The sequence below is a fragment of the Camelus dromedarius genome, chromosome 9, assembly GCF_036321535.1.
Source record: "Camelus dromedarius isolate mCamDro1 chromosome 9, mCamDro1.pat, whole genome shotgun sequence".
NCBI classification, from domain to species: Eukaryota; Metazoa; Chordata; class Mammalia; order Artiodactyla; family Camelidae; genus Camelus; species Camelus dromedarius.
In genome coordinates this window covers 74,298,202-74,323,223 of record NC_087444.1, presented here as the reverse complement: position 1 = coordinate 74,323,223, position 25,022 = coordinate 74,298,202, and the positions used below count along the sequence as shown (strand labels likewise).

The 25,022-nt window shown below is 54.9% G+C and overlaps 1 protein-coding gene across 3 annotated transcripts; it reads right to left on the bottom strand.

The window, feature by feature from the left end:
* On the bottom strand, positions 1-24,932 carry PRR12 (proline rich 12). Of its 3 annotated transcripts, none has more exons than XM_064489524.1 (14): positions 24,786-24,932; positions 23,155-23,267; positions 22,015-22,176; positions 18,614-21,930; positions 17,496-18,162; positions 15,200-15,594; positions 8,374-8,490; positions 7,999-8,132; positions 7,269-7,744; positions 2,949-3,074; positions 2,748-2,845; positions 1,389-1,535; positions 1,185-1,280; positions 1-983 (listed from the first exon to the last, which is right to left on the bottom strand). In XM_064489524.1, the coding sequence occupies exons 1-14, from the start codon at positions 24,869-24,871 to the stop codon at positions 837-839; spliced, it is 6,081 nt and encodes a 2,026-aa protein (XP_064345594.1). In that variant the 5' UTR covers positions 24,872-24,932; the 3' UTR covers positions 1-836. The 3 variants fall into 3 exon arrangements, with proteins under 3 accessions (XP_064345594.1, XP_064345595.1, XP_064345596.1); XM_064489525.1 differs by having other exon boundaries at positions 17,496-18,141; XM_064489526.1 differs by lacking the exon at positions 1,389-1,535.
* Between the last annotated feature and the right edge of the window lie 90 nt (positions 24,933-25,022).

Sequence of the window (25,022 nt, the reverse complement as noted above, 5' to 3'; positions counted from 1 at the left end):
TAAAGTGTTTGCCATTGGGTTTTCGTTTGGCTGGTTGTGTGTACACAGTGTATACAAGTTGAGTTGTACAGAAGCCCAAGAGAGAGCAAGAGACAAGGGGAGGGGGGAGATGGGAGCAGAGGGGTTAGGAGGGGAGAGAAGAGACTGATAAAAAATAGAACCACATCCAGATGACAATGGGGTGAGGGTAGGGGTGGGGAGGGTGGGGGGGCAGACACAGACAAATCGCAGTAGAAAAGGAGTGGGAGGAGCAAAGGGAGGGGACCCTCCCCCCCTGACCTCCCCAGCCCCCCGCCCCAGGTATGTACAATAAATAAGATTAAAAATAATTAACAAGATGCATTTTCCCCCTCCCACCCGACACCAAATGCCCTGGGGAGGGAATGGCCTTTAGCAAAGATCTTGGCCTGTAAGGGGGGCTTGGGGGGGGAGGGGGTCCCCCAGCTCTCTGAAGCCGCCAGGCCCCCCTCAACCATACATAGACTTTTCCTATACATTATGTACAAGGTGGAGGGGGCTGGGGCTATGGCCGTGGAGGGGGGATTGGGGCAAGGGGGAAGGGAAACCGTTACTAAATAGACATTTATACATATATATAAATAATTTCTCTGTACACCGGACAGTGGGAGGAGGGAGGAGGGAGTGGAGAGAGCTTGGGAGAGGGGGGAGTCGAACTCTGAACCCTGCCCTGTTGGGGCAGCATGGACACACCCTGACCAATGACCCCCCCCCACCTTCCCCGGCACCAGGGCCCAGGGGTTAGCTCCTGAGGGCACAGTTCTGTCCCAATTCTCGGTTCGTGGAGGAGGTGGCCCCACCCCCAGGCTGGGCTGGGGTCACCCGCAGCGGCTGTGGGCCTGTGCTTGGGCCAGCAGGTCGCTGAAGGAGTCGAAGAGCTGTTCCAGCCACGGCTGGTTCCGCATGCACTGCTGGACCACCTCCTCCTGGCCCAGGTCCTCAGCGCCGCCCTCGATGGCCAAGGTCTGCAGGGGGTGGAACATGGAGCTGGGGTGGGAGGGGGCTGGGGTCCTAGGGATCAGTGTCCCATGGGGAGGCAGGTAGGGAGCTGGACTCCTGGGTCTGAGGGAAGAAGGGCATGTGAGGTGGGGGCGGGGGGGGAACCCCCAAGTCCAGGGAGGAGCCTGAATCCCAGGGTGACACATGCGCACTGCGGGTGGGCTCACCTGGTCCCGGCAGCGCAGGAAAGTGTGGTACTTATAGTGGTGGAGTGAGTGGTAGAGCGTGTAGTATCCCGACTTGTCCAGCTCAACCTTAAACTCCTGGGCAGGTAGAGTGCAGAAGCCTCAGCTCCCCCTGTGCCCAGTGCTAGGCAGCCCCGCTCCCTGCTCTCCCCACGCCGCCCACTGCTTCCGGGGCCCCAGGCCCACCTGGGCTCGGACCACGCTCCTCTTGAGCTTGCTGAGCGTCTTGCGGTTGTATGGTTCCCCCGCTGGCCGCAGCCGCACGGCCCCCTCCTCGGGGGAGCCCTCCCCACTTTGCTCCACTTGCAGCTGGGGGAACGTGTGCAGGGCGTCCTGCGGGAATCCCATGGGGTCAGAGGGGACCTCCCTGGACCTACACACCCCAAAACCACCCCCCAGTTCTCAGATTTCAAGTGGTCAGATGCCTCGGTTTCCCCTAGGGAACTGCAGATCAGGAAAGACACTTGGGAGTCTTGGTGTCCTCCAAGGACAGCGAAAACCTAGGCATACCTGGTGACCCTTAAAATGCGCTTTGTGGCCAGATCCAAGCTTCTCAGAGACACCTAACATCCCAGGATTCAGAGCTCACATCCTACTCAAAATTCTAAGAGCCTGAAATCCAGAATCCCTTGTGCCAGGCTAACCGATCCCAGAAGTATAAAACCAGACTAATAGTCCATCCATTCCATGATTCTCAGACCTGTTCCTCATATTCCACAATGGAATTCTTAACCCTAACATAACATCCGATCCAGACTTCTCAGAGCCAGACTAACAGTCAATTCCAGGATACTCACAGTTATCCTAAGATCCCACCCAGAGTTCCAGAGCCACATTAACATTTTACCCCATGTCTTCATAGTCAGATTAACATCTCTCCAAGAATTTTCAGAGCTAGCCTAAAATCCATCCCAGAATTCTCAGACCTAGACTAACATCCATCAAGAACCCGCAGGGCCAGACTAATGTTCCATCCCAAAATTCTGAGCCATCCTAACATTTTAATCCCCCAATTCTCAGCACCACACTAACATCCTCAACAGAATTCTCAGAGCCAGATTAATGTTCTTTCCCAGGATTCTTGGAGTCACCCTAATATTCCACCCCAAAAGGGAAATTATGTAGATGACTTCATATTGGAGCCTGAGATTTGAAGAGCCTGAATTACATGGACAGAGAACCGCTCAACGCTGTGCCCCAGAATGAGGTCTAGGTATAGGCCCTAGTCTACCCTTTGCCCCCAGGCTTGCACTCTATAACCATGCTTTGCCCGGCCTTCCCAGCTCCCCTCCCAGACCTTCATGTCAACCTGGCCACACTATCCCCATTCCCCTCCACCTGGGCCTGCAGGGCTGCTGGGAACCCAGAGATCCCCTCTCGACAGCCCAGTCCTCCACTACTGTCTTGGCCAAGCCTGGCTCTTCCAACGATCACCCACTCCAGGACCTGATGCTCTGGGGACCAGTGCAGTGGTTGACATGCATGTGTCTCCTCTGTGCCTGACCTCGGGGCCCCAGACACCTCCCTTTCCGACCCCTCAAGCACCTGTAGGGCTGGGCTCAGCGACAGCCGCTTCAGGACTTTCTTCTTGTGCTCATTCAGGAGACCGTCAATCTTCCGCATGGGTGGGAGGTACAGCTCATCTGAAAGACAGGGAGGGGCGTCAAAAGCGCTGCTGCCCCACAAGGCACAAGGGCAGAGGAGGGGTTGGGGGCTTGGGGTCTGGGCCCCTGGGCCTCTGCTCACCATGTGTGTCCTCCAGAGCCTGGATCATATCCGGGTCGAGTGCTGTGCTCACCAACATCTCCACGTAGCTCCGGTACATCTCCCGCATCGCCCGAGTCTTCAACAGACGCCCAGGCACTGCCCGTTCTGGGAAAAAAGTAAAATGAGACATGGACCTGTTATTCCAACTTCCTCTGAGGCCGCCTGTATGACAGACAGTGTTCTAAGCCCCAGAGACCTGAAGAGAAATCCGTGCTCTCAGGGAGGTCCAAGTCCGCTGGAGAACACTATTCAACACCAGTACAATACACTGTATTGGTGAATCACAGCTCAGCCTGACAAGACTTGGATGGCTGTTAAAGGTCACCCGGGAGCTGAGCCTTGAGTGAACAGAAAGAGGACTCCAGGCTGGCGAACTTTGTGTTCACTAGTTCAGTGCAGCTTCAATAAAGTCTAAAGAAGCAGCAGAAGTTGATTTGCAAACCAGTGAATCAAGTCCGAGAGATCAGATCACAAAAGGCAAGATTGAGGGAGGAGACTGGAGCTGAGACCACACAAGTCAGTGCAGCCCACACCCCCCACCCCAGGCTACGTGGGGCCTCCAAGAAGAGGTGGAAAGGGCAGAGGCTTTTTCTGGCAGGTACTAGGGAGCCACAGGAGAGCCATGAGCTAGGGACAGGCGAGGGTAAGTGGAGAAAGACCACTCTGAGGCCGTATCAGGATGGACTGGAGGGGTGAGACCAGAGGCCGGGGCCAAAGGGCCAGGGCTGTGGTAAAGAGCAGAAGGGACAGGGCGGTCAGAGAGGGAGGGGCAGGGCTGGGGACTTTCCTGCCATGGAGGTGAGGGGTGCGCCTGGAGGCTCTGGCCTGGTGGCCGGGTAGCCAGGGGGGCTGTGCCTGAGCTGGAGAAATTAGGACAGCTCAGTGGGAGCTGGAAGGTGGCTGGGGGAAGAAACAAATCTGAGGCTCATGGAAGTTGTAGGAGATTGCCAAGTGAGAGGCACAGAATGAGCAGCAACAAGGCCAAGCGAGGGACTTGAGGTTCACCCAACAGAAAGCCAAGAAGGAGCATCGTCAGGGGAAAAAGAAGCAGGAGGGCTATGTGTGAGAAAACCCCAAAATATCCCTGAGGAAGAAGCATGAGAAATGTCCACTTGATTTATCCACGTGGATGGACCTTGCTGACAGCCATTTCAAGAGGCCAGAGTGACCACTTGGCAGCGGGAGTCAGACCCCATCAAGCCTTGGCCTGAACCCTCCCAGGCCTCTTGTTTTGCTCGTGATAAAATCCTTCCAGTGGGGCCACAAAGCCCCAGGCCCCTGGTCACTCCAAGATCTGGTCCCGTTCCTTCTCTGCCCTCACTTCCTCCAGCTACTGGCCTCTTTCCCGATCCTCAGACACGCCCAGCCCAGAATGTTCTCTCCCCTAGTCACACCACCCAGACCTTGTTGCATTCAGATCTCTGCTCCAGGATCACTTCCAGAAGCCCTACTCAACTCCCTGCTCCCCTGAAAACATCACCCAGTATTCTGCCTGGCTTCTCTTTACTGGATTTATTTTTCTCTACTGCCTTTAATCCCACCCGGCCTTACACTGCTGATTTTTCATATTGTTCCATATCCTATTACATAAGATATTTATCTGATTGACTCCCCCACTTAGACTGTAAGCTCCCATGAGGATACATGTTTTTGTCTATTCTGTTCACTGCTGGGACCCCAGTTTCCACACAGAGTAGGTGCTCAATTAACACCTGAAGAAAGAGGCTGAGGAAACTGGACGAGAGTGAGCTAAGAGGGAAAGGAGCCATCACTGCAGCCTCTTTCTAGAACTTTCACTGTGAATCCAAGAAAGTAGAGAGCATCCACTTCCAGACATAGGGGTTCATGAGTCTTGGACCAGCAAAAGGGTTGGTTCTGAGGCCTCTTGGTCTGGGCAGAACCTTCAGGGCACCCAGACAAGAGTCAGGCTCTTCTTACCCTGGAAAGGGCCCTGGTCAAATGGGGAGAAGGGAGAAAGACCCGGACCCAGAGAAAGATACTGACCCTTGGCAGGGGAACTGCTTCCCTGAGGGTAGAGTTCAGTTTCCCCCCATTTCCCAGCCTCAGAAAATTCAGGGCTGTCCACCTATGTTCAGAATAGCATTAGCCAAAAAGTGGAAACCACCCAAATGTCCATCAATTAGGGCATGGATAAACACAGCAAGGTAGATCCAAGCAATGGGATAGTATTCAGCCATAAAAAGGAAGGAAGTACTACAAACAACTACGAATAATAATAAGAAATAAGCTACAAGGATATACACTGTATAGCACAGGGAACACAGCCAATATTTTATAGTAACTTTAACTGGAATACAATCAATAAAAATACTGAATCACTATGCTATACACCTGAAATTACTGTAATATTGTAAATCAATTATACTTTAATTAAGGAGAAAAAAAGGGGGAGGGTAGAGCTCAGTGGTAGAGCACAGGCTTAGCATGCATGCACGAGGTCAAGGGTTTGATCCCCAGTACCACCTTTAAATTAATAATAATAATAAAAATAAATAAACCTAATTACCCCCCCCAAAAAGGAATGAAGTACTGATATATGCTACAACATGGATGAACCTCAAAAACATTATGTTAAGTGAAGATGCCAGTCCCAAAGGACTGCATGTTATACAATATCCCTTATATGAAATGTCCAGAATAGGCAAATCTATAGAAATACATTTACTGGTTGTTTAGGAATGGGGGAGGGGAGGAAGGAGAGTGATGGCCAAAGGAAGTAGGGTTTCTTTCTGGGGTGATGAAAATGTCTAAAATTAATTGCCAGTTGGATGCACAACTCTGTGACTATATTAAAAGCCAAAGAATGATGGGTTTTAAACAGGTGAGCTACATTGTATGTGAATTAAATGTATAATTTGTTCCAGAAGAGAAGAAAATTGAGGGTCAGAGGCAAGGAAAAAAAGACCTGCAAATCTGGGCCTTTGGTCAAACTTCTCCTTTGCTGTACCTTCCTCTGTCTCAGTTTTAACTGCTTCCATTTGGCCTGACTGAGCACTGACTGCCCAGTTAAAAGACTACACTTCCCAGGCCCCCTTGCAGCTAAGTGTGTCTGTGTGACTAGTTCTGACCAATGGGATATGAGAAGAATGTCGGCCACTCCCAGATCTGGCACTTAATAGGAAGGTCAGCCATATCCCTACCCTGGGGTCCCTTCCTACTGGCAAGGCTGCGGCTGTGGGGCTCCTGGACTGCCTCTGACCACGCGGTGAAGGACAGCATGTTGCGGGGCGTCAGAGCAACCAGAGGAAAGGAAACTGGGACCTTGGACAACCTTGAGAAGAGCCTTTTCTACTCCACAAACCTCCCAACTTCAACAGGGCTTTGATGGAAAGAGAACTCCATCTCTGTCATTTGACTAGCTGTATGCTTAGTCTCTGCTGAAACGGCTACTCTTGCACTACACTTGAAAGAGTCTGTGGCCTTGAGCAAGTCCTATCACCTCCCAGAGCCTCCGTTTTCTCATCTTTAAAATGAACGTAATTCCACAGCACCTACCTCACGGGTTTACGTAAAGATAAAATGAGCCAACATGTAAAACACTTAAAACAATGCCTGGCACCTAATAAGTGACCAATGAAAGTTGGCTGTCACATTTACTTTACATACATGTACATGTATTTTTTTTCTTGTGATTGCCATCATAAATAAACCAGACATCATTTTAAGCAATGGAGCTCACATCTGGTGCCCATTACAGGCAAGTTCCCTCCTACATGCTTTATTGTGAATACCCATTTTGCTTTATTATTAATCATTCTACAGGTGAGGTCACTGAGGTACAAAGAGGTGATGCTCCTTCCCTGGAGTCACCAGTGAGTCACAGGAAACACTACCATCTCTGGGCCTCCAGGATAGATGCTGGTCCCTCATCTTCTGCAGCCCTCAGAACCTGCCTGACCAAACAGTACAGCGTTGGAGAACAGAGCCTGGGGCTCCGCTAACTCAGGTGGGACGCCACATTCCAGCTGTGCTGCGCTCTCTTGGTGTCTCAGGCTCCTCACCTGTATTTGAGTATCTCAGATTTGAATAGTATTAGTATCCACTTCCTAAGATTACTGTGAAAAAGCAAGTAAGTTAATGTACAGAAAGAACTTACAAGACAGGTTGTCATACACTAGGTGCCACAGTACTGTTAGCTATTGCTACTGTTTTTAATTTACATATTATTACCGTGACTGTTTGCTCATGTTACCTGGAGCCCTCTGGACAGCCCTCACCCATTATCTCCCTTTCTGAAGGCCAAGGAGTTTCCTCCCATCAGCCATACGATGGCCTTACCGTCCTCGCTGGGTGCCCCTGGGGATGATTCCGAGTCCGAGGAGCTGCCTGGTGGGCCCCCGCCTGTCGCGTTGCCTGCCGCCTCTTTCAGCCACTTCTTCCTCTTCTTGGGGGGCGGCTCGGCCTTCACCTTGGTGGGCCGGGACTTGGGCAGGCGGGAGGTGGCGGGCTGGCCCGCGGCGAGGCTCCGATCGGGCCGAATCTGCCGGCTGCCAGTGCCCCGCTCGCCCCGCAGGGGCCGTTCCCCACGTGTTGCCCGCTCTTTCTCCTTCTCTTTCTGCTTCTCAACAGGCCGTGGAGGGGATGGCTTCTCAGGGGCAGGGGGCTCAGGCACAGCCGTCTCCGGCGTCTGCTCTGGGGGCTTCTCAGTTGTCGTCTTGTCGGGCGTCTCGGGCTTAGGAGGTGGTGCCGGGGCCTTGGGGGGAGGTGCAGAGCTGCCCCCAGCGGAGGTGGGGCCCTTGGCCTGCCCAGATCGTCTGGAAGGGGACGTGGAAGGGACTGCAGTCAACAGCCCCTGAAGCCCAAATTCTCCTCCTGGGGTACCCCCACCCCTACCACCTAGCCCACAGCTCCAAGCCCAGAACCAGCTTCCCTCTTGTTGAGTTGGTCTCTCTTCTCCTCTCTTTGGGTCTCTGTGCCCCAACCCCACCCTGACTCTTTCCCTCTTGCACATTCCATCCCCACCCCTGTTAGCCCTGTCCACCACCTTGCCGCCTGGCCCCTGCAGTACCTGACCGGCACTGGGGGCCGGTGCCAGGGTTTCCGAGCACAGACCCTCACATAATCCTTCTTGTTGACGTTCTCCAAGAACTTGACATAAAGGCGCTGGTACCGGTTTTTCGCGTCCCCGAAATACCCCAAATACTATGGAAAGAAAGAAGCATGTGAGGACTCCTTTATCCGTCCCAGCCAGGCAGCCCAACACCCTGTTCCCACCCTGCCCTGGGCCACCACAGCAGCTACACGGGGCCTGCTGGGAGGTGGAGACCCCCTACCTGACATATCTCAGTCCCAGGGGGAATCAGAGCCATGTGGGAGGGGGATCTTGGCTTCCACACTCCCCCCACCTTCCCCGGAGTGCCTCGAGTCCAGGCTGCAGGCTTACATTACTGGTGGCACAAAACTGCCGCTGCCCATCCTTGATCTCCGGAGTGAATTTCTGCAGCAGTGCCTTCTGGACTCGCCAGATGGGTGGGGGCTCACGCCCAGTCTGCAATGCCAGCTGAGGAGGGGCACAGCAAGGCGGGCAGGGTCAATCCCCAGTCCTGCCCTCCCGCCCCCAATTCCTGGCCCTCTGTCCTCCCTCCACACCCCCTTAGAGAAAAGGCATCGTAGTCAACAAGCATCAACGAACATCCAGCTGACAGATATCTTCTGGCCTCCTGATGCTCTCAGCTCTGGGGATCCAGCTTCCGCCTTGCTATGGCTTCCCCAATACAGAGCTTCCTCGACTCACCATGGGGTTCCACCCCAGTAAATCCATCGTAAGTTGAAAACATCGCAAGTCGAAAACGCACTGAATACACCTCATCTACCGAATATCAGAGCTCAGCCCAGCCTACCTTAAACATGCTCAGAACATGTACATGTGCCTACAGCTAGGCAAAGCCATCTAACACAAAGCCCATTTTATAATAGTGTGGAGTAACTCATGCAGCTTATTGAATACTGTACTGTAAATGAAAAACAGAATGGTTGCCTGGAATAGAAGGGTTGTAAGTGGATCAGCTGTCTACCCTTGTGATTGACGGCCTGGCTGACCAGGAGCTGGTGGCCTGCTGCTGCTCGCTGCCCCTGCCTGGCATCATGAGACAGAATTGTAGTGCGTGTCATTTGCCCAAGAAAAGATCAAAATTTAAAATTCAAAGCATGGTTTCTGAACGGAATGCATATTACTTTCACACCATCACAAAGCTGAAAGATCCTAACTTGAACCATCGGGGACTGTCTACACTCTCAATCAGGCCACTCGTTCTTGGGCTACAAGGTTTTAGGTACTAGAGCTTTACAGTGGTATGGTATAAGCCATCCACATTACTCAAAGACATGACAAAACCTAAGCACCCACCATCTTTTGGATACGGTATTGGGCCCCGGTGGTGAATGAGATGAACAAAGCCTTTTGGGGGTCTTCATTATAGAGGTAACAAGGCAGACAAGCAAATAAACAAAACAGCTGGCGGCTTGTGCTAAGAATAGACAGGTGACAGGTTACCGGAGACCACTGATTTCATCAGCCTGTCTATAGCATGGTAGTACACAATGACAGAAACGCTTCCACATCTCCACTTCCCCCAGCACACTCAGACCCCCACCCTAAGGCTTGTGTGCCCCAGCTGGGCACTGGGAACCAAAGGATGTCAGACCCAGCACCTGATGTTGGGGAGTGAGGGGAGCAGCAGGGGAGCCAGACAGGCAGGAAAAAATAACAGCACAAGTAATAAATGTGCTAATGGCAGCTGCCCCAGAAGCCTAGAAGGAGGACTTTGAACTCAGTGTGAATCCAAGAATGCTTCCTCGAAGAAGTGACACTGAAATGAGTCCTGGAAGGACCATGCCTTCCATGAGGGGGCTGGGTGATGACCAGGGACTGCCAAATAAAGTAGGTGACAACTGTGACTCTAGAAGAAAACTAACAGATGCAGGTAAGTAAAGAATAAGAAATACAGTAAGAAACGTGCACTGGACTTTGTGATAGCCCAGAGATGAATTAGGGGCAAGTCCTTGCATCCAAAGAAACCATAGTCAAGTGAGAAACAGGATTCAGATGATGAGTACTCCAGTTGATTAATTATGGCTGCCTTGAATGCTAAGCTCAGCAGGAGTGAGTGCTGGGATCAATTGGTGATGTCTGCCACCGGCAACAGCTGCAGCACTGGTGCCTGAGTGCCAGGTACTCGCTATCCATTATTGGTTTTTGGTCAAATGCTTTTACATACATGATTTTCTATATCCTTCAGATCAGCCAAGGGAACAAAAAGGAGGAGTTACAATAACCTGATGAAAAAGAGGTCCAGCAGGATTCTGGGCTTAAGTCTCATCATACAAGAATGAGGCAGGATGAGCGGGGTGGGAAGAGCTCAGTAGTAGAACGCATGCTTAGTGTTCAATCCCCAGTACATGCATTTAAAAAAAAAAAGAAAAAAAAAGAAGAGTGAGGCAAGATGAGACAGGAATATGGGCATCCCAACCACATGCTTTCCTCCAGGATACCATGGTTCTCAGCCCTCCCTCCTGGCTCCTCAGCCCATTTCAAAACCTTTTCAAAGATTCAGTTCATTTACACCCTGCTCTGCTCTAAAACCTTCCAGGGCCCCCAGTGCAGATTCCACAGCCTGGCACAGAGCATTTGCCTCAGTTTCCTTTCTTTCCCGCACCCCTGCCCAGCAGGCAATCCAGACCCTCAAAGCTCAGCAGACAAACCCCAGACTTTCTGACCTCAGGTTTCTGCCTACACAAGGCCCCCCACCAGGGATGCCTTTTCCCCTCTCAACGTGGATATAGTGTTCCCTGTTCCAGTTCTCAGGATTTTTTAAAAATTACATCAGAGCACACTCCCCTCCCCCAAGCCAGGGGGGAGCACTCCCTCCTGTCTCTTCCCACTTCCGATCTTCCTTCTCTAAGGAGCTGGCTGGTTCTCTAGTTGGACTTAGGGCCCTTGGTTCACCACATCCCGATTGGACTTGGCTTCTTCCCCAAAACCACTCTTCCTCCCAGGATCCCCACCACCCCCTAGTCATCGGGCCCAACCCCTTGGCATCATCATCCTTGCCTGCTCCCCAGCTAGGATCAGCTACTCCCAAAGCCACGTCCTTCCTGCTTCTCCTCATACCAATCATATCACTGGCCACACCCACATCCCCTTACTAGGAGATTGCCCTGCCTTTACCTCTGCTAAATAGAAGCCACAGCTGATTGGAGGAGACCTGACAAGAGGCAGCCAATCAACAGGCATATCACAAACCCCATTTTGACTCCAAATGCTATGCTGGACCAATCAGATTCTCTTCTGGGAATCTGAACTGTGACAAGCTGAGACAAGAGCAGGAAGTAGCAAGATGTAAGTGAGCTAGAAGCACCCAGCCTGGTGTTAAGGAGAAAGCTGCAGGGTTCATTAACAGGAGAGTCAGCATCACAGAAGTAAGGCAGTGGACAGACTGTCACAGGACGGCACACCTCCCCAGCCACCTCCCTGCTGGTTGGGGCCCTGGCAGCAGCCAGGCAACCCAGAGCAGATTCTCAAACAGGCACCCATTGATCTCACCCCAGGATCATCTGAACCCTGCCCACCTTCCCAGCCTCAGCACTCACTGTCCAGCCCCCTGACCCCTTGCACATCACAAACATAAAGCATGCCTCACCACAGAGGCTTTGCACAGATTCTTCTCGCTGCCTAGGCTGCCCTCCCCACACTTTTCTCCATCCAACAAGCTCTTACATGCTCACAGTTACATGCCCACAGTTTACACCCTGCTAAATCTTCACCATCTCCAGGAACTGGGAGTTAACATTATCACTCCCATTTTACAGGTGAGGAAGCAGAGATGAGGGTGCTGATCCCACGCTGTCCAATTTAGTAGCCCCTCCCCACATGTGGCTCTTGAGTACTCAAAATGCAGCTCACTTAAATCAATACGTTCCATGAGTACAAAGTAAACAGTGGATTTCAAAGACTCAGTAATCAGGAAAGAACATAAAACATCTCATTAAGGGAGGATGGTAATGCTCAGTGGTAAAGCGTGTGCTTTGCATGCATGAGGTCCTGGGTTCACGCCCTACTATCTCCGTTAAAAATAATAATAAATGAATGAATGAATAAACCTAATTACTTCTCTCTCCTCAAAAAAAAAAAATCTCATTAACTTTTTCCACACTGACCATATGGTGAAATGATATTTAGACATGCTGGGTTAAAGAAAATACAGCCCTGTGTTTATGTGTGTATATATCTCACAAAACTTTTGATTTTTAAAAAACATGGGTACGACAAAATTTAAAATAACATGTATGGCTCATATGACATTTCTATGGGACTGCCATTGTTCTAGGGCAAACTATGACCCGTGGCCCATTTTTATAGATCTATGAGCTAAGAATGAATGATTTTTACATTTTTTTTTTCAATAATGGAGGTACCGGGGATTGAACTCAGGACTTCATGCATGCTAAGCATGAGTTCTACCACTGAGCTATTCTCCTTTCTGGTTTCTCCATTAGAAGATTGTGAGAAAGAAAAACAAACAAAAACCAAGAATCCACGGCAGAGACCCTACGTAGCTTGCAAAGCCTACAATATTTACCGTCTGGCCCTTTACAAAAAATGTTTGCCAAGCTCTGCACTAGAGATTTGCCCAAGATCACTGAGATCAACAACAGAGGCCAAGTTTATAGGGCATCTTCTGTGTGCCACCCACAGTCAGGGCACTGGACAAGCCAGAATGCCTGAGTTCTCACATTGTGTGAAGCAGGTACCAATACAACCAGCCCCATTTTCCAGATGAGGAAACTGAGGCTCAGGAAGGGTCAACATCAGTCCAGCTGGGAAGTGGCAGAGATTCAAGCCAGTCAGGTTAACACCAAAGCTGGGCTCTTAATAACACCGCCACCAGCCTGCTCTGACTCCAGGCACATGAACAGGTCCTCATCTGCGTGAATGGCTCAATCCTGGGGCTGTGAGTCCTCAGTTATAACACATACTCGTGTTGTATTTTAAGCATCTGAGTCCTCGCCTGGCCCCCTCCCCTGCCCCATGCCAGCTGGGCGATGGTATCAGATGGCCCTGGCTCCAATCCCGGCTTGGCACCCGCCAGCCAAATGATTCTCTCTCTGAACGTGAACTTCCTCATCTGTAAACTGGGGACAGTCACGGTCTCCACCCCAGTAGCCCTGTTCACTTGGCCCGATGCTGCAATCAGTGTTTGACAGAACAGACACAGAGAACAGCTGACTCTGGTGCTGAGAGAGTGGCTCCCAGTGCCAGTAGAACTAGGTGCGGGTCCAAAACTTATGAAAGTCTGGGAAGCCTACTTTAGTGCTCTGAGCCTCAGTTTCCTTCCCTGTAAAATGGGAATAGTAATCCCTATAAAGAAAGGCGATTACAACTATAAATCTTACAGACAGATGGTGATGATGGTTGCACAACAATGTGAATATACTCAATGCCACTGAATGGTACCCTTAGAGATGGTTAAAATGATCAACTTCGTGGCATGCATTAGTTACCATGATTAAAGAATAAAAAAGATTACGCTGAATTCTGACTGTGATGTGCCCCTGATCCTATCCCGAGTGTTGGTAGCTGTTCCGATCACCGTGTTCATTTGACATCTTTCCTGCCTGTCCCAGGCTGATGGCCAAATACAAGTCTTAAGGTTAAAATGAGAGGATGTATACACGGCACCAGCGGAGTGAGAACATCGTGAGGGAAGCAGGAGGGCTGGCCAGGGAAGGACATCAAGACTCAAGGCATTGGGATTGTTCCGGTCGCTGGCTGAGTAGTGGGGGATGTGAGTATTCACCCCAGCATTTTGCTTTATAATTGTGATGGTTTTGGGGTTTTGATACATACAAACGAAACTTTACAAGAGATACATATCAAAAACCACGTTAAGAAGATGATAAAAGTGTGGGTAAAAAGATATGGTCTGGGATGGGGGGGCAAGGGGAGGGGCAGAATATGCCAGAGCGGAGGGGAAGTGGGACCAATCAGGAGTTTGATGCTGGTTAAAGTTGGGTGATGGATACAACACAGTCCTGGTATCCTACTTTTCCCACAAAAAAACATGAGAAAATAAGAGGAAAAAGCATATTCGGTTCATCTCAACAAACATACTTCACAAGGTAAGGTCATGATAGTCATTATCCTTACAATTAATTAATTTCACAATTTTTTCTATAATTTAGAAGGAAAAACACCCAAGATAAAATCAAATGTGTTAACATACATCCAGGACCAAACATGGTTCCTGCCCCAGAGTCAATACCCAGTCTGGCAGTTACTAACATAAAGAAGGGCCTTAGCCTTAGATGTCACCATCAGGTGACAATGGCTTGCTGACCTACTCTATCTTATGCCCTGTAAGAAGCACTATGCAGGCATCTGATGTCACCTACTCTTGTCAAGCTCTTTTATTAACCCTCTAATCCAATTCTACCTGTCCAATGAACAAAGTACAGCAAAGGTCAGTATACCTTTTCTATAACAGGGCGGACAAGAAATATTTTTCGCTTTGTGGGTCACCTAAGCTCTGCTGAAACCACCCCACTCTGCTATTGTACAGGGAAAGTAGCCACAGAGGATATGCAAATAAATGGGAAGGGCTATGTGCCAATAAAACTTTATTTATAAAAACAGGCAGCAGGATGGATAGGGAGGGGGCGGGGGAGGAATACTCCCCCTGCGTGGAGAGTAACTGCAAGTAGTGAATGGTCTGGTGTAGGTAAGGTGTTTAAGATACAGTCTGACATAAAAGTGTTTCCAAACCACAGGCTATTACATTTACAGGTTACGTGTGTGCATTTTCAGTAAGTATGTCATGTCAATGCCTCCTGTTTCCATCTATAAGGACAAGTCGCCTTTAAAGCATCCCTTAGTTGGTGTTAGAATCTTCGTAAGATCAAGCCCTGATCTTAGTACAACCCTAGCACGCAGAGCAGAGTGCATACAATAAATCTCAACCACCATCATATCTTATGTATAGGTAACACACATACACACCCAGATAACGTCCCAGAGGCCGGTGAGTCCACGCTGGTTCAGCGGGTCACCTCAATCAGCCCCATCAGACTGTCAACTCAGCAGGCCCAGAGGGCCTCTCAGCCAGGACTGTACCTGCAGCCCCCAGCACTGGCCCTGTCACCTAACAGGCGCTAAGTAAACACTCCAGTGGCCATAGCATTGGGCCCTGTCGTCCGATCCGACAAGGACTCACCTTGAGGGAAGGGATGTCCTCAGCGCGGATGACGAACTCGTCGCGCTCCCGGAAGATGCCCTCCCCGCCGCTCTCGCCGGCCTCCTCGTCCGTCTCCCCGCACACGGCCGCGGTCTCCTGCTTCTTGGCCAGGTGCAGGGGCCGGGCGTCTGGGGGCTCGGGGTCCTCGGGGGACGGGGCGGCGGGCTCCTCAGGTTGGGGGGCAGCGGCGGGCGGGAGCGGCGGAGCGGGCGGCGAGGGCAGGGCCGGCGGGGTCGGCGCGGGTGGCGGGGGCGGTGGAGGCGGTGAGATCGGTGCTGGGGCCACCAGCGGGGGTGGCGAGGGCAGGGCTGGCGGCTGTGGCGTCGGGGCTGGGGGCGGTGAGGGCGGGGGCTTCTCCTCCAGTAGCGGGGGCTCTGGGGGCGAGAGGGGCGTCAGGGCTGGATGCCTGGACTCCGAGGCCCCCTGGACCCCACCCCCTAGGCTAGGCTTCAGAGCTTCAACCTGCTGCCCGTCAATGTCCCACAAGTCCCCACTCACATCTGCTGTCAGTGAAAGGCCTCCCTGCCCATTCCCCCTGGGTCCCAACACAGCCCTCTTCTGGCCCTGCACCCCAACATACCTCCTGATCAAACTAAGGTCTTTACCTGGCACCCATCTCTCCCACTTTTTATTCCTCTTCTGTTGCCCTTCCTTCTCCTTCAAAGCTCCTGCCTGCCCCTGCTCACCTGTCCCCTCCCTGACCTTCAGTTCCCACCCCCTGTTCCCAGACACCTCCAAGAAAGCCTACAGCCGTTTAACTTCTCTCTCCAATGTCCTAGTGAGCCTTCCTATTCAGACATGCTGCTCTGTTCCTCCCCATCTTTCCCCAGCCTCCCAAAAACCCTTTGTACCTTAGGGTAGTTCTGTCTTCCAATACCACTGTTCAGTGTCCCCACCACAATGGCCAGGAGGCCTCTGCAGTCCCATCAATGCCCCCTCCCATCTCTAGCTCCCTCCTGCCCCCCAGCCTAGTCTCTATGATGCTCCTGGCCCTGCCCCAACATGCCTCCTAGCTCCCAAATACCATTCACCACCTGAGCACCATTTCTCTTGTCCCTGAATGTCCCCCCACCCGTGCTAACAGCCCCTCTGCCCCTTACTGCCTCTCGGCTCCCCAAGAGCCCTTCAGCCACACCAAGGTCCCTCCCTGAGACCCCTTCCCAGCTCCAGTGGTTATTTTGAGCCCCTGAAACCGTCTCCCATCTATAACGCCTATTTGCCTCCTATAATGTCTCTGTTGCCTGAAAGCCCCAGTGTAGCTCTTACCTCCCATTCCTTAACATTCCTTCCACTTTTTAAATCTCTCCCTCTATGACTCCAAGTTCTCTTTTCCTGATAAGAGATCTCCTCCTCCTCCATCCAAGCCCTCCCATGTCCCCAGCCTTCTCTCCATTTTCAACATTGTCAGTGCCCTCTCCTTCCTGGTAACTTCCCATGAAATTCTGTAACACCTCCCGTCTCCTAACATTGCTTCTGCTCCATCCCTGTGTCCTTAGCTGAGTCTCCCTGACCCTTTGTTCCAAGGTGCTCTCTCACCCCTATGCTCTCTCCCATTACAGCAGATCCTGGCAGTCTGCTTAGAACCCTCGAGGGTTTCTCATCTCTTCCCTTATCATCCCTTCAGCCTCTTACTCCATTTCCCGCTTTCTACAACCTCCCAGACCTCTCCACTCCTTAAGACTCCTCTCAGCCCCCAAACCTCCTCATCAACGGCTCCAAATGCCCTTCTCCAAACCCTGACTCTTTCATCCCCCCAATGCCTCTTCCCCCTCCCATCACAGCCCCTTAAATTTTGTCCAAATCTCTCGCAGGACAGAACACCACCCAGACCTGGCTGTACCCCAGCCCTTCCCTATGAACCCTCACAAGATCTGACTAGTCAATGTTAACATTTCTCTTTAAACACCCCTCCCCACATCTCTCTGCCCCTGAAACCCTCTTCTGCCCTTTGTCACACATCTCTAACTCCTAGAGGCCTTCTCAGGTCCCATATCCACCACCAGTTTTAAAAGCTCTCCCAGAACTCTGTCACCTGCCCTGTCCCCCAGTGTTCTCCACTGCCCACCTTAGGGTCCTTGCTATTCCACTTAGCACCTGTGGGCAGATTAGAAAAAGATGCCTCTTTCTCAAAACGTGCTCTCAAGTAGGAAGCTAGCCTCATAAATATGCAAATCTGCATCATCTGCAATGTGACCAGTGCCAAACCTACACAATCAGACCTGGTGACGCGAAGGACAGGGAACCCCTGAGCCCACACCACCTTCTCAGAGCTCACCAGGGGTGCCGTTGCTGCTGGCACTGGGGAGCCCCGGGAGAGGGGGTGGCCCTGGGACTGCAGCCTCGGTGGCCAAGGGGGGCCCATCCGGGGTAGAGGTGTCCTTAGGCCCGGCCAGGGGCGGGTCATCGAGGGCAGAGATGGCTGAGGAGATGCTCTCTTGCAGGTCTCGGTTCTTGGCAACAGAGTCTTCCTCATCCGAGGAGAAGGAGGGCAGCGTCTCGAGGTTCCGTTTCAGCTCCTCATCCAGCCGCTTGCAGGGTGAAGGGCAGCCGAGCCCCAGCCCCTCACTCTCGGCAGCCTCCAGTGCGCCTCCCAGCCCAAAGGCACTGGCAGGCGGCGGGTGTGGCACGGCGGGGGCAGTTGGGGGCTGGGGCTGCAGGCCTCGGGCCGGCACAGAGGGCGGCACACTCTTGGGGGGGCTGAGTGGGGGTGTCAGGCCGGCCTGGTAGAGCGGCGGGTGGCGCTTGCCTGACTTGAGAAAGTCCAGGAAGGAGGCCATGAAGCCGGATTTCATCTCAGGCTGCTTCTCCTCCACCTCCTTGATCTTGGCCTCGATCTTCTCCCGAGTGAGGCTAGAGTCCAGGCTGTTGTGATCAGCTCCTGATATGGCATCACCTGATGAGGCTCCCAGACCCTCGCCGGCCTTGGGCACAGACAGCTTGATCTAGGTATGGGGGCGGTGGGGAGTCAGGGCCCACGTGTCCGGGGCCCCAAGTCCCCTCCTCCCTTAGGCCCAGGAGTCTGGGGCCCCAGCCCTCACCCGACTTAAGAGCCCTAAGTTCTAATTCTCAGCCTATAGAACCTGAGAATTCAAGCCCACAGACCCCTTGACTCTGATTCCAGAATAACAGGACTGGGGTCTCCTTCTCATTAGTCACTGACCCGCCTCCCTCAAGACCCAGGAACCTAGGACCCCCGACTCATAGTCCTGTAGGATCTATAACTTAAGAACACAAGCTCTAACCCCCGACCTACCTCTAGACCCAAAACTTTCAATTCTCAGATCTCCCTAACAGTGGAACCCTAGGGGTTTTAAGAATATAAACCCCCATCATGCCCCCTAAAGCTCAAATGTGGCCCCAACACTCAGGCATCTGGAACCCAGTCCCCCTCACCTTCAGTGGCTTCAGGGGCTCCAGCCGAGTACCCCCTGCCTCTTCAGCCTTCCTGCCCCGGCCTCGGCCCCGGCCCCGGGGTTTCTTGGCCCCGTCTGTAGGTGTGGAGGCCGAGGCCAGCCCAGCGGTGGTGGGGACCTCCAGAGGGCGAATCCGGGGTCTACCCCGGGGCCGGGGTGGCCCATCCCGCTTGGCCTTGGTGGGCTTGCGGCCACGGCGCCGGGGTCCATCAGGACCTGGGTTGGGAGGACAGAAGTCGATGTCGCCCAAGGGTGAGAGTGCTGGGCGGGAGCGGCAGCTGGACACCAGGTCGGGCAGGCGCCGGGGGTTGAGGCGGATGTCGGCAGGCACATCGGCCTTGTCCTCGTCCGCCTCGAACTCGTACTCCTGGGCATACAGCTTCTTGGGTGTCTGGAAGGGAGGGTCCCGGCGCCGCAGCAGGTGGAAGGAGGACGTCTTGAGCAGCTTCTTTGGCTTGGTAGAGCAGAAGATGGGTGAGGTCAGGCCTCCCTTGGGCTCTGAGGCAGGTGGTGGCGGTGGTGGAGGGGGCGGTGGGGGCGGTGGGGCCGCCTGGTGTGGCCCACTCTGGATCAGGCCCAGAGGCTCGGCATTGACCGTGGAGGGCAGCTCAGGCGGCTTGTTGGGGTCCAGGCCCAGGCCGGGGGTCTCGGGACCGGCTCCAGACGCCCGACTAGGGCAGTAGGGCCCATAGGGATCATAGGCAGGTGGTCCTGGGGGTGGCCCGGTCCCCGCCTTGGGGTCACCCTCGTCCTCAGGGGGCCCAGCCTTGCCATAGTCGTCTGTAGGCCCTCCGCCAAACATCTCCTCCATGGTGGGAAAGAAGCTGCGCTCCTCATCTTGGAGCAAAGAGTCAGGAAAGCAGATGGAGGTGAGTGGCACAAAACGGGGGGCCTTGGTGCCTTGTGGGCTAGGGCTGCGGTAGGCGCCTGAGGGATCCTTGCCCTCGTTGTTTGGTGGGCCCACACCAGTGTCACCAGGCCCAGGGGGCAGTGGCTCCAGGGCCCCAAGTAATTCCTGCATGGCACCGGGTGGCTCCAGGCTCTCCTCGGGTCGCAGGCGGGGGCTAGGGGCACCTGGCTCCAGGCCATGGCTGCGGAGGTGGGCCTCAAGCTGGAGGGGCATGGGTGGTGGAGGTGGAGGGGGTGGCGGTGGGGGCTGGGGTGCCCCATCACGGGTGGCCGGCTCAAGGAGATGGACACCAACTTTGGGAGCACTGGAAGAGGGGCTGGGAGCGTGGCTGAGGACCGAGGGGAGCAGCTGGGGGGGTGGGGGAGGCAGCACCAGTGGTAGATCAGGGCCCCCGGCCTCCAGGAGGAGGCTGTGGGGGGTAGGCTGGGCAGACTGGGCCGAGGGAGGTGGGGGTGGGGGGCTCTTTTGGAGGAAGGCCCCCAGCTCCTTGGCACCTGCCCCATAGTGGACCACAGAGGTGGCCAGCCCCTCGGGGGTCTCGCCACCCCGTTCTGGCCCTTTCTTCTTCTCCTTCAGCCTCCCCAGGCCCAGCTCCAGGGCTGCCGTGGCACCCTCGTCAAGGCTGGCGCTGGTTCGGATGACACTCTGCAGATGGTACCTCTGGGGGTCTTCCTTGGCCAGCTCGTAGGGCGTGCCTGGGGGACCCCCAGCCCCGCCACTCCCCCCGAGTCCCTTGGAGGCATCCGCTGCCCCATCTTCGCCCACCAGGCCATCTGCCCCTGAGGTCCTCGGGGGGCTGGGTGCCTGCAGGAGGTGCTGAATGAGGAATTCTTCATCCTCAGTGCGCTCAGCAGGAGGCCCACCAGGGCCAGCCAGCAGCTCAGAGCCGTCCCCCTTGCCCTTGTAGCCACCTGCTCCAGCTGCGTAGCTGCCAGCTCCTGGGGGGGCCAGGAACGGGGCCGAGGCCAGGACGGAGCTCAGGTATTTGCCAGGGGCTCCTGGAGAGCCAACTCCAGGTGGGCGGCCGGTGGCAGGCGGCGACTGCAGCGGGCGGATGATGTGAGAGGGGCTGGCCTCTCCGCCGCCCCCCAGGGAGCTGGGCCCCCAACCACCTCCATGGCCCGAGAGTGCTGGCGAATGGCCAGTACTGTAGCTGAGTGAGGGGCTGGCTGTGGGTAGCCCCTGGGAGTGGGCGGCTGGTCCTGGATACGGCTCACCCTGAACCCCATAGAGCTGCCCCTGCAGCTGGTCTGGGGAATAGCTCTGACATGTGGCTAGGCCAGGAGGCGGGGGGCCATTGGGGGGCTGTTGGGGCCCCCCTGAGTAGCTAGGGCCCTTGCTCAAGTCCTGTGCTTGACCTCCTCCAAAGCTCTGCCCATAGGCCTGGGGCCCTAGAAGCCCTTGGGGCTGACCAGGGGAATAAGCCTGGCCCCCAGCCCCAGCAGCCCCAGAGGCCTTCCCAGGGGCATAGGCAGCTGCAGGCCCACCTAGGCTCTGGCATTTGGGCGTGGCAGTCGAACGGGGTTGTGGGGGCCTATTGGCACCACCTGCAGCTGCCCCATAACCACCTTTGCCTGTCTTATAACCAGGTGACTGAATGATGGGGCGGTAACCTCCACCACCACCCCCTGCCCCACCTCCTCCTGCTGCCTCGGGGCCTGCAGCCCTGCCCGAAGCCCCGGCCGTGGCTCCACTGGGCCCAGCCTTGCTAGGCTCGCCAGCGCCTGGGGAGGGCTCCCCACCACCCAGGGGGCTGCAGGCCAGGTTGGCCCGGTGGCCCATGGAAGGGTAGCTGCCTCCGCAGCTCAGGTAGTGCTGGAGGGCATGGGCTGGTGGCGGGGGTGGAGGGGGCTGGGCACTGGCTGGCCGCTGGTAGTGCTTGATGACGGTGTCCTGGCGGGGCAGGGCCCGCTCGGGTGGCGGTGGGCCCGGGGCAGCACCCGAGAAGTTGTAGAGCTGTGGAGAGGATTGCTCGGCGGCGGCGGCGGCAGCGGAAGAGGAAGCCAGCAGGTTGAACTGAGTTGGGAGGTGGCGGGGAGGTGGGGGTGGGTCTGGGGGGCCAGGGCGGTAAGGGGGAGTTTGGGCTGGGCCAAGACCAGCGGGCCCCAGGACACCACCCCCTGCCAGGCGCTCAAAGCCTAGTGAGGAGGGTACCGTGGGTGCCTGCGAGGGCTTCAGGTGCAGTACGTCATGAGGGGACAGGAGCCCATTAGCTGGGGGACTAAATGGGGGGTCCTGGAGGCTGAGAGATGAGGGCACTGGGAAGGGGCGGCTGCCAAAGGAAGCCGGGTGCTGATAGGCCGACAGGGCAGAGGAGGATGGAAAGGTGCTGGAACCCGGCAGGGCGCCTGAGATGAAGAGCTCCGTGGGGCCTGGCGTGTGCATGGCTGGGGATGAGGGAGGAGACCGTAGGTCAGAGCTGACCACAAGCCAGCCCCACCCAGGCCCACCTGGGCTGGCGATGGGCTTACCTGTTTGCCAGGAAGGACTGCGGAACTGGGAGAGGAGAGAGGAGGCAGAGGGGCCAGGCTGGGGGCCCCGGGACTCCAGGGCCGAGATGAGGTTCATGACGGAGGCGTCGGGCCCTGCTGAGCCTGCGTGGTGGAGGCCAGTGTCGAAGAGTCCAGAGAGGCCTGGCAAGGGTCAGGGGGGTAGAGTCAGCTAGGTGGGGGATAGGGCAGGGTTAAAAGGGAAAAAGAGCAGGCCAAAGGCACGCTGGGTCAGGAAAACAGGTTGGAGGGAAGGGTCAGGTTCAGAGAGGAAAAAGTGGGCAGAGATAAGTTAGGGAGAGAGTAGGCAGGATGAGGTTTGATACAATCATAAGAGTAAGGAGTCCAGGAGGGGAAAGGTAGACAAAGTAGTAGAAAAATCCAGCAGTAAAAAATGTGGGAGCAAAATGGCAGAGAGTCCTTTTGGTCCATGAGAGGTCAAAGGATTCAGGCAGTTCCAGAAAGGGGAAGGCTTGGGGTGACTGGAGCCACTGGGAGAACCAGAAAACAAGTCAAAAGGGGGTGAGTCAAAGAGAGAGAATGCAGATTAAAAAAAAAATGGAGAGGAATAAAGGGAAGGACCCAACCTAGAGGATCAAGGATCAAATTGGACACCACAGTCTCGTAGTAGATCCATCTAGGAAGGAAGGCAGCAGGATCAAAGGAAGGGAGCCAATAGGAAGCGTTAGAAGCAGGGCCACAGCGGAAGAATAAGGTAGTGTGCAAATCTAAGGGAAAGGGGGAGGGTCGAAGAATCGGAGCCAATCAGGAAGAAAGGGAATCAGGAAGAAAAGAATTCAGAGAACCAAGGAACCAGGAGGATGGGCAAACCCAAAGGGCAGGGATTGGGGTGGGCTGGAGAGGCGGAAAAGCCTGGAAGAGAAGGTGGGATCTGAGGGCTGAGAGGACGCGACCAATTGGAGCGAAAGAGGCGGGGCCAGAAACAGGGGCGGACGAATCCAGCGTGAAATTAAGCAGCCCCAGAAAAACCAATCAGAGGAGAAGTAGCAAGGGGCGGGCCAGGACGCAGAGCACAGCCAACTAGGAAGGGATGGAACTTTAAGCAGCCAATCAGCTGCTTCGGAGGGAGGGCCAGCCCGGGGGGCGGGACGGGGGCCGTACCTGCCGGGTGGTGGTTGGTGGCATAGCTTTGCAGTGGGTGGGGGGCCGCGTAGGCCTGGCGGTGTAAGATGTCCGTCTCGGGGTGCGAGGTCCTGGAGCTGCCATAGACCAAGCTGGGGGGAAGGGGGAGATGTTAGGATATCCTCTGAAGCTGCCCTCAGAGAAGGGAACTAGCAAATCCCCGGGGGAGTTGGGGGGAATCTTCCAGCTGACTGGACTGGGGGTTATCCTAAGGAACTTTGGGCCCTAAAGGAAAGAAGACAAGGGAACCGGAGTGCCCACCTAAAGAGCCATAAAAATGGTCTCCACTCGAGCCCCAGGAAATAGAGCCCAGATAGCCTCACGTTTACAAACACAGGCATGCACAAGGAGACAAACAGGGTCAAGAGTCAGAGAAAGAGCCTTGAGTTGAAAATGTGAACCTCCTTCCACAGCTCCTACCCAGCAGGTGACACAAGGCCCTGGGGCCAACCCTTGAGGGACGCCCCCTCTTCTTCAGACATGTGGGAGCACATAGGCCCTGAACCTCATGGGATGGTGCATACCGAGGCGGGAGCAGGAGGCAGATTGTTACCCAAAAAGCAGGGTTGGGGGGCGGGGAGGGTACAGGACTCGGGGAAAGTACCAGGTACAAGTGCGGACTTGAACACCTTCCATCCCCCTGGGTTGAAATGCATGGGCCCATGCAAAGCTAGGTATGTGTGCAAACCAGTATCCAACTCACTCGTGGGGAAAGAAAGATACAGAGCGAGGAGTCCCACATGGAAAATACTAACACACGTGGGGTCATGCCTAGCCATGCTGGGAAACCAGGTGTGTGGGGGGAGGGGGAGGGGGCAGGTGAAGAGTGAGGGCGTGACACAAATAAACAGCAGGAAAGGGGCAGATTCGCAGGTGAACAGCCTGCCAGGTACGCACACACTGGGCCCAGGCTCACACACACACACAGCCACACACCCGGGAAACATCCGAATCTTCCTATGCAACGGCCCAAATCCATGGCCCAGACTCAGGAGGTCAAACACTTCATTCCTCGCCATTAACTAGAATTCTGTCTTTGGGGGTGGGGGAGTTCAAGGGGGCGTGTCCCAGATGCCAGGCCCCCCCCTTACACACACAGAACCCCAGTTTAGGAAGGGGGCGGGGCCCTGTGCCCACTCTACGCGCGGAATTTCGTGGGGGGGCCCGAGCAGCGCGGTCTCGCGCAGTCCCGGAACAATAGGACCTGGGGGGGCGCGCCCCCCAGGTCTGCTTTCTAATTCTCTTTTCCTTCCCACCTTTGCAAGAGCAGAGCCCGGGGCGCGGGGGGAGGGGTCAGCAAGCCGGGAATCCAAGGATGGGGGGAAATCCAGGCCTTGCTTCGCCAGTCCCTCCCACCTTCCCAAGGCCTTCCCGTCTGAAATTGTTTTGCACCCCCATTTTCCCGCTGCATCTCTCTCTTTGCATGCCGTAGCTGGCTTTGGCGGAGTTTGCAATTTGCAAACTGGGGCGGCGGCGTTGTTGCAAACCGGGGAAGGCCGCTCCCTTGCAAGCCGGAGGGGAGTTTGCGATGCACGCGTCGCCGGGCGGGCCTGGCCCGGCTGGGCCCCCACCCCTTGGCCCCTTCCTCCAGGCCACCCTCGGCTCCTTACCTAGCTTTCGCTGACCTCTCGTAACTCCATCCCGCCCCGGCGCCGAGCGGGTCCCCGAAGCCGGCGCTGGGGTAGTTCCTGTCCATGAATTGGCCGCGGTGGAAATTGGGGGGAGGGGGAGGGGGAGGGAGGGAGGGAGGGGGCGCGCGCGCGCTCTCCTCCGCCGCCGCTCCCTCCGCTGTTGCTTTTTTTTTCCCCTTCTCTCTCTCTCTCTCTCTCTCTCTCTCTTTTTCTTTG

Coding starts and splice junctions, on each gene's coding strand:
- PRR12 (XM_064489524.1), bottom strand. CDS start 24,871: ATGGACAGGAACTACCCCAGCGCCGGCTTCGGGGACCCGCTCGGCGCC. Junction 15,595..17,495: donor CAGCAGCAACGGCACCCCTG/GTGAGCTCTGAG, acceptor TCTCGCCCCCAG/AGCCCCCGCTACTGGAGGAG. Junction 8,491..15,199: donor AGGACATCCCTTCCCTCAAG/GTGAGTCCTTGT, acceptor GCCCCTCCTCAG/CTGGCATTGCAGACTGGGCG.